The 8,695-nt window shown below is 31.7% G+C and overlaps 1 protein-coding gene across 2 annotated transcripts in view; it reads left to right on the forward strand.

Annotated features, from left to right (window-relative positions):
- The window catches only part of LOC143072453 (uncharacterized), a 38,324-nt gene extending 30,897 nt beyond the window's left edge, over positions 1 to 7,427 (forward strand). The window contains exons 9-10 of one of the 2 annotated variants that reach the window (XR_012977188.1): positions 970 to 1,083; positions 5,890 to 7,427. Coding sequence is in view for 1 of the 2 variants with exons in the window: in XM_076247376.1 (XP_076103491.1) it covers positions 5,890 to 5,893 (4 nt within the window). In the remaining variant the exon portion in view is untranslated. The remainder of the gene's footprint in view (positions 1 to 969; positions 1,084 to 5,889) is intronic. The other variant, XM_076247376.1, reaches the window with a different exon arrangement.
- Positions 7,428 to 8,695: the final 1,268 nt, after the last annotated feature.

Below are 8,695 nucleotides of genomic sequence, written 5' to 3' on the forward strand. Positions count from 1 at the left end.
TATAGGATGATGTGGTGTGAGTGCCAATGAGACAACTCTCCATCCAAATAACAATTTATAAAAGTCAACCATTATAGGTCAATGTATGGCCTTCAACATGGAGCCTTGGCTCACACCGAACAACAAGCTATAAAGAGCCCCAAAATTACTAGTTTAAAACCATTCAAACGGGAAAACCAACGGTCTTATCTATATAAAAAAACGAGAAACAAGAAACACGTATAAATTACATAAACAAAAGACAACTACTGTACATCTGATTAAAAGTCTTTCAAACAGCCATAAATGATAGGATATGCAAGGAAATATATGTGGAGTCAAATTTTGGCGTTTCTTTATATGCCAGTAGTAAAGTGAGAGAAAAAAAATGATATACAGTATTATATACTTAGAAGAAAACACATGTAAATTGTATGTGGAATACAATCAATGGCAATTGTGCTGTATCAACAATCCATGTGGAAGGAGATATGGTATGATTGCGAAAGAGACAGCTATCGATCAGAGTTCAAATGCAGTGGATGTAAACACTTAAAGACCACTGTGCAGCCTTCAAGTTCACAAAGTTCAACAATGCTTCCTTCTTTTGAAAAAAAAACAATTTAAAAACAAGGTAGACTGATTGAATATTTACCATTGGTTGTGAGTGTGCATAGAAAAGCACATTTTCTACCAGATTTAAAGTTTAAACGAAACTCCCGAAAAGATAATGATAAAGTATAAAAAAGGTCGAAAGTACAAAGAATCCTCAGATATTATTTGTGGTATTTTCTGCGATGTCAAATATCAATTATTTTGTAACTTTTCTATAGGAAACACTTATAATCTTTGAAATGGGGTATGGTTAATAAACTTCAAAGTTTCATACACTTAAAAGTCTCTCTCAATTTTTAGAAAGTCTAGGAATAATTTAAAAGAATGATGGACAGAAACTAATATTTTTTTTTAATTGTCTTATTTTATTTCCAGATTTGCCTACAGATTATATTCTTATAACTAAAGTAATGGCAGCATTAATGGGCAGGAGATTTTTGGAAAGTAACCTGATAGTAGATGTAGAAATTTATGAAGAACATGATCAAGGTATATCCCATGTTTCTTTTCATCTAAAAAAAAAATGCTTGTGACAAATTGATGTTTTAAAATTTAAAAAAAACTGTTTTGAATATGATTGAAATATTTGCAACTTGACATTAAACAAACTATTTTCAATCAGTGATAATTATCATATTGTTTCTGTGGAAAACAATGTATAAACTATGATAAGTTAAAATGATCTACTTTTAAATGAAAAAAACGGGGAACAATGTGTATGCTTCTATGAAACATATTGTTTCAAGAATAGACAGGTATCTCTACAATATATCAAGCTCTTGCTTTAAGGTAACACGATACCGAATGACGTTACGCCATGAGTTATCGTTCCTGACGTTATCGAATAACGTTCACACATATAAGCCAATGCAGCGGGTTTTGTGTGGCATTTTTAACGGTAACTTTCCCTAGATGCAGAGTGCCGAGAGTTTTGATGCAATACGTAGCGGTTATTTGACATAGATTGTTTTATCGTTTTCCGGCAATCATTCTGCTCATTCGGTTAATCTTTAAAAAGTATTACTTTACTTTTTAAATATTCTGTTTCTTTGATATTTAAGCATCTTCACGCTTTATCTATATATGTTCTTATGCATAACAGACACAGTTTTATCACTTTATTTTTATTCTTGGTATAGATATAGGAAGATGTGGTGTGAGTGCCAATGAGACAACTCTCCATCCAAATAACAATTTATAAAAGTAAACCTTGGTTTATTTTTGCAATAAGTTCTTATTCATGATTCGCGCTGTATCCCCATGAAATTTTGTTTTGAAAGTAGAAATCTAATTTATAGCACAGGTATTTGGGGCATGGACCCCCCTTTTTTGGACCTCACTAAAAAAAAATTGTTTGGTGTTTTTTTTATTTATTTACAATTTTCTACAATGTATAAACATATATCAAGTCTCAAAAATCCATTGCTAGTCGATTACAATAATTTTTTTACTATCCATACGAGCCCTTCTTTTTTCACTTGGGGCTCGTATGGATAGTAAAAAATTTATTGTAATCAACTAGCAATGGATTGTTGAGACTTGATATATGTTTATACATTGTAGAAAATTGTAAATAAATAAAAAAAAAACACCAAAAATTTTTTTTTTTTTTTTAGTGAGGTCCAAAAAAGGGGGTCCATGCCCCAAATACCTGTGGTCTACTCAGGACGGACAGCAACATCGGAATGAAGCATTAGAAAGTTAACGAAGGCTGAGAAATACATGGGCACTTGATTCGGCAGAAATAAAATAACAAAATTAAGGTTCCGTTAGAGTCTGAATAAAGCCCGCCCCGAGTATCCACTTGCGTCTACAAACGCAAGTTGGTAGTTGGGGCTGGCTGTAGTCAGACCGGTTCCATGTTCCCTGATTCCGTTATAATTTTTTTCTCGAAATTTACATGCAAACGACTGACTTTTTATTATTCAAACGGCAAGAGACTGTAAAAAAGCTAGATCTTGAAATCATTTAGATTTTATATTCGTGTTAATTTACGCTTGCATGGGTATTCGGTGTTTTTTTAGTTTTGAATTGGAAAGAATGTACATGTACAAGTTGGGAGACAAAACGACTGAAAGAAAATTAACAAAGTTACCTTTTAGGACTCTGGGGGCCATATTGCTCGCATACTAGGCGTCGGAAAAGGTCCGAAAAGTTTCTTTCTTAAAATTAGTTTTTAGAACGAGTATACAAGTATATATATACATGTATAGCGTCAATTAAAATTTTCCCGACCATCATCGCGGATGCCCTGCCTCTATTGCAAAACCTACCTATTGTATTTATTGTTAACTTGTTCTCGTCCTGAGCATGCATGAAATATTTTCCACTGGACGTTAACCAACCAATAATCAAAGCAATCAATCCTACAATTCACACCCGTCACTTGGAACTTTAGTTGTTAAAATTTAAATCATTGCCTCTATTTTTTTCAAAAAATTCGAAAAAGTTTAAACGCAGACCGCGAGGAAGACCAAAATTGAACAGTTACGCAAAACTAAATATCTACGTTACCGCTTGCTCATTTTGGAAGTGGGGTAACATGAGACTTTATTTGTGAAAGTACTAGTACAAATATTTTTTTTTTGTGTACATGTACATGTTATTTGTACAAAAGTTGGCTGATAGAATGATAAATGGAGATATGTGATATGCAATATATAAGATAGCAACAGCTGGGCATTTATTAACTGACATCAACACCTTGAAGACATCAAGAAAATCGTAACTAATGCTAATTGGAATAGTATCTTTACACTTCTTATTTGTAGTTTTAGTAAAAGTTGGAAAATTTTGAGTATGTGTAGTATTATTGTCACAGTAACATTTCAGTCTCTTGGTTAATATTAGTTTAAGTCTTTTAAAACTTTTGCCCTTCTCTAGAAAATTCAAACCATTATGAAATATAAGGAGATGCGGTAAAATTTCCAATTAATCAACTTTCCACCAAAGACGAAATGACGGAAATGCTAGCCTTCTTACATTGCTACTACATTTCAGATCTCCAAATTACCATTCCATTATATGAACTGCATATTCAAAAATATGCATTGTCACCAAATTACTTATAGAGCACGTTTCATCATATTGTTTTACATTTGTCCGTTCGACCGTTAATCCCGCACTTAGTATATATAGGGTTAATTCGGCTAATTATTTAGGACTACAGTAGTTTTGCTTCAGCTTTAAAACTATGTACCTGGTGTTACTACTCATATTATAGGTGCGCATATCGTCTGGAGTTTCTTTTTTGTTTCATGACAGGTTGCTGGATTAGGCATTTTGATAAAATACAAAGGCACACAGAGTACAGACTCCGGCTTACATCTGATACAGGTTGAATTTCAAGCTGGAACTTTTAAATTTCGCAGTTGTTTTACTTATATAAAGAATGCATATATGATTTCAAGATTTGTTATGTAAATAATTTTTCACAAATGACAGAATGTTGAAATTTGTGAAATTTTGCATACAGTTTGCTAACCCGAATAATTCAGTCCCTCCCCGTAATCGATCTCTCCTACTTACTTAATGTAGTAAGCGGAATATAACGACTGAATTAATTCGGGTTAACAGTTTGCAAGGTTTGTCCGACTTGCTGAGCAAACAAGTAACACATTTACACCACGCAGAGTACACTATACTACATGTATTGTATGTACCAAGTCAAGAATATGACAGCTGTTTATCATTCTTTTGATGTTTTTCAGCTTTTGATTTCGTCATTTGAAAAGGGATTTTTTTCGTTTTGAATTTTTCTTGGAGCTTTGTTATTCTATTTTTTGGAATGTGTATTTTATCATGATTATTATTTTTCCTCATAATTTTCACTAATAACAGAATGTTTAATCTTTTTTGACTGGTACATCAAATGTGTATTTTATAAACAACTGTTTTCAAAATTGTATTGTATCGTCCCGAACATACATGAACTATTTGCCACAGAACGTTAAACAACCATCAAACCGAGCAATTAAAAAACAGTTAAATGAATCAATTTTTTTGAAATACTATATTTATGCATCACGGGATGCAGTGATGATACCACCATTGTCTAATATGATGGAGTTAAAAATCAGTAATGATGAATCTCACGTGAAATATTTCATTTAATTTTCACGTAAACTTAACAAAAATCTGAAGGAATTTTTTATGGTTTTAATCAAATTTTAGAACAAAGATATTATTTAAATAATTTTATTTCAAATATTTACGTGAATTTAACGTGTACAAAATTCCGGTGATTTATGCATGAACTATTATCATACGATTCACATGGAACCTGTTCACGCAAGTTTCAAGTATATGCTCGTTTGATGTGAAAATCAGACGATATTGATATTAATTCATATGAGTGACATTCCATGTGCAGGACGAAATAAAATTATATCTGATTCAGTAGAATTTTATATTGCATTACTAGGAACTTTACGACAGTCGACAGGGGAAATGAAAATAAAATATACTCATTCAGATCCCGACACATATTTTTTTCTCCATTTCTCTGAGAAGGAATAACGTTATATTCCGTACACCATAACGTCACACGTTTTTGGTCAAATTCTAGGCATATCGATCAACTTTGAAGCCATTTATTTCAAAAACAAGGATGGTGACATATGAGTTTCTATACGTGTATGGATTCACTATGCAATCCTGGATATTATGTTAGTTTTTTGTTTTTCTCCGTATATAAGAAAATAGCCATCCATTCGAAAATCTAAAAAGGTAAGCCGAAAAAAAGGCATTTCCCCTATATACCTAAGTAAATTTGTCGCCAAAATTGACGTTTTCTTATGAAAATTACAAAAAAACAAAAATGGTGACCCCCATTTTTTATTACATATTCCGATGTAACTCGATTCAAAGAACACGTATGCCAAAAATTTGGGAAATCGGGAGATATGCCATTCGGTATCGTGTTACCTTAAGTTGAGATAAGAATCAGCTTATTTTATGACATAACTAGTCATACAGTCATAAAAGTTTGTATTTACTGTAATTATAAGATATTAATTTCACGAAACATGAAAACCTACTGTAAACAACCTTTTTTTATTTTTAAATATTTAGTGAATAATCTATAGACTGAATATATTTTCATTATTGTAAACTTTTCTTAAGCAGATATGATTGCTAGAATTCTCTTTTCCAAAAAAAATAGTCATGTGCTATAGTCTTTCAGCCTTAAAGATTTCCTTTTACTATGAGAATTTTGGTCAATAGCAAACTAGAAGATTTTTTTCTTGTTACAGCATACAATATGTACCTACGTCTATACATGTATATTTGTAGATAATAGACTGGACCTGGGTACAAGCCTTGATACAACAAATTATCCTCAATTGAGCATCATGGAAAATGAACAAAATAACAGAAAGGGAGATAACTCATCGACTAATAGTGATGCAACACCAAGTGATACATATCCAAAAACTCAATATCGGGTACATGGCAAAACTTTAGTGTCACCTGTGCAGCTACCAAGACAGGAAAACAGAAGCTTTAATAAACCAGTCTTTCAATTATACTGTGATACACCAATGTCTTTCAGTACTTTATTCACCGAGAGTGATGGTCCTAGTTTTGAAAATTGTGATAATCATTTTTACTACATTGCTACCATGACAACTCTCCACAATGCAGAAAACCATGAACCTCCATCAGAGTTAGATATTTAGGTGGACAAATGTATCTAAAGTCATGTATCTTCCAATTATTTTCTGCATATTATTTATAGTCGTAGAAAGTTTTATTCTGGCGTCTTAGTTTCAATTTTATTTACTAATGACGATTTGTATTTGTAAATTACTGAAAGAATTAAATATATGTGATTATATGTTACCTTTGGAAACTATGACATCTAAAGTATCTTGAAAAATTGTTTAAATTCTGTTTTTAAGATATATCAATTGCCAACAAACACCAATGGCGAAGGTCAAATGACCTTACTAGGAACTCTTCAGATTTTATCGTGAGAGTATTCGTAATCAAAGCTCTCGACAATATTTTAAGAAAACACAGGATACATTATTGTGTATATGATCTTTGTTTTTCCTGTTTCAAATTTATATTCCTCAAGGAGTCTAGATTTTTTTGTTTCTTAAATACTAATAATCAAGATTAAGAAATGAAAAGACAAAAAATTTAAAATTCAATAAAACAGATCTATGGAAACTGTGAATGGCAAAATTTCAAACTTTGATTGTCCATTTCAACCAGCTGAAGCCGGCTCGGCAGTACGAGTAAGTTCTCTTTTGAAAACGAAAAAAAAAACCACTAAAAGATTAAGATCTTTTAAGTTAAGTATATATTAATTTTTGGAATTTAATTTCTTTTCATATTGTTCATCAAAAATATTTCACCGAATAAGGTCCAAAAATGAAGGTAAAGATAGAATTTTAGTGTCAGTTTAAAATTTTAGATGTTCAGGACGTATTAATGTTGAAAATATGCCGCACACTGCTTTATTTTGACCTTTGATAAAATAGTACTACTAGAACTAGTCAAAGCTGCAAAGTCAGCTTGTGCCTTATACAAACTGTCACTTTCTTAAATTGTGGTTGAACTAATGTTTAACAATGATTAGTGCTCTTGCTCTTGTAAAAACTGTGCTTTATATGTTTATTTAAAATCATGTTCTCTTGTGACATTTAAACAAGTGTGCTTCAACTGTTGTGTAAAATAACTTATTGATTTAGTGCTTTAGTATAAACATTATAAGAAACATTCAACACAGGGACTATTGTTTGAAATTTTATATTGTTCTGTTATTGTAACTTGTTATTACATATCTTTAAATATATATGATGAATAAAAATTTGAAAACCCCTTATCTTCTATTATTATCAAGTAAAAATGGCAGGTGTCTGCAGGTATGGAATCAGTTCTTTTAACAAAAAAAGAAAGAAATGCAGTTTCAACACACAAAAAACATTGGGTACGCCAAAAAATGTTAATAAAAAATCCCCAGTTATGAGACCCAAACTGTTGTGGCTTGACAACTCTGTCACATGTCTGTAGAAGTGCATATACACTTTCCTTTCTGGGATGTTGGTTTTCAAGAAACTTCCTAGTAAAAGTGTCACAGTTTTAGCTGCAAAGGTCCAAGTTCCTATGGCAAATTGCATCATCTATATTTACAGAATTGCAACCTATAGTTTCTAAAAAAACAGGCTTAACCAAGAAAATGAAATTTGACCAATGAACCATGAAAATGAGGTCCAGGTCAGATGAACCATGCCAGGCAGACATGTACAGCTTACATTCCTTCTTTGCAACAAATATATCAGACCTATTGCTTGAAGTCTAAGAAAAACAGACCAAACCACAAAAACCTAACAATGAGCCATGAAAATGAGGTCAAGGTCAAATAAAACCTGTGGTACTGACATGTAGTCATCATAAAATATGTCCATACACCAAATATAGTTGACCTATTGCATATACAGTAGTAGTATAAGAAAAAAGTCAAAACTCAAAATCTTAAAGGAGTAGGTCCAAATTTATAGCAGTTTTACAAAATTATTAAAATGAAACCTGTTAGTTATTTATTGGAAAGTAGAATGCTTCTGCTACATAAATATGGGCTATTTTTGACAATTCAATGCACATTTCTTGTGTACTTGTGTATTATTGAGTCATGTTAAATTACTGAAATCTTCACAATTTTAGCATTTTAGCTGAATTTTAGACGGTTTCTGTCTTAAATGATATGGCCACATTTGTGTTCATTCTTAATCTTGAAATGTAAGTTGTATTTGATAATAATACATAACATTTATAAAGGTTGAGGATGAACACGGATGTGTCCACTTTCATTTTTGACAAAAAACATCTGAAAAGTGATAATTTTTATAGATTTTTCATATTTCAGCTAGAATCGGAGCGTTTTTAATGATTTTAAAAATCATTTAAGATCTTTCACTTAAACTAAATGAATCAATTGAAATGGTCTCTAAGTGTTTAAAAAGTGTTCAAAATCTTTCGTCAGATGAACCTGAAATTTGAGGCCAAAATCAGCCCTTACCGGACCTACCCTTTGACCACTGAAACATGAAAATGAGGTCAAGGTCAAATGACACCTTCCAGCCAGCTAGAC

This window comes from Mytilus galloprovincialis, chromosome 4 (assembly GCF_965363235.1).
Source record: "Mytilus galloprovincialis chromosome 4, xbMytGall1.hap1.1, whole genome shotgun sequence".
NCBI classification, from domain to species: Eukaryota; Metazoa; Mollusca; class Bivalvia; order Mytilida; family Mytilidae; genus Mytilus; species Mytilus galloprovincialis.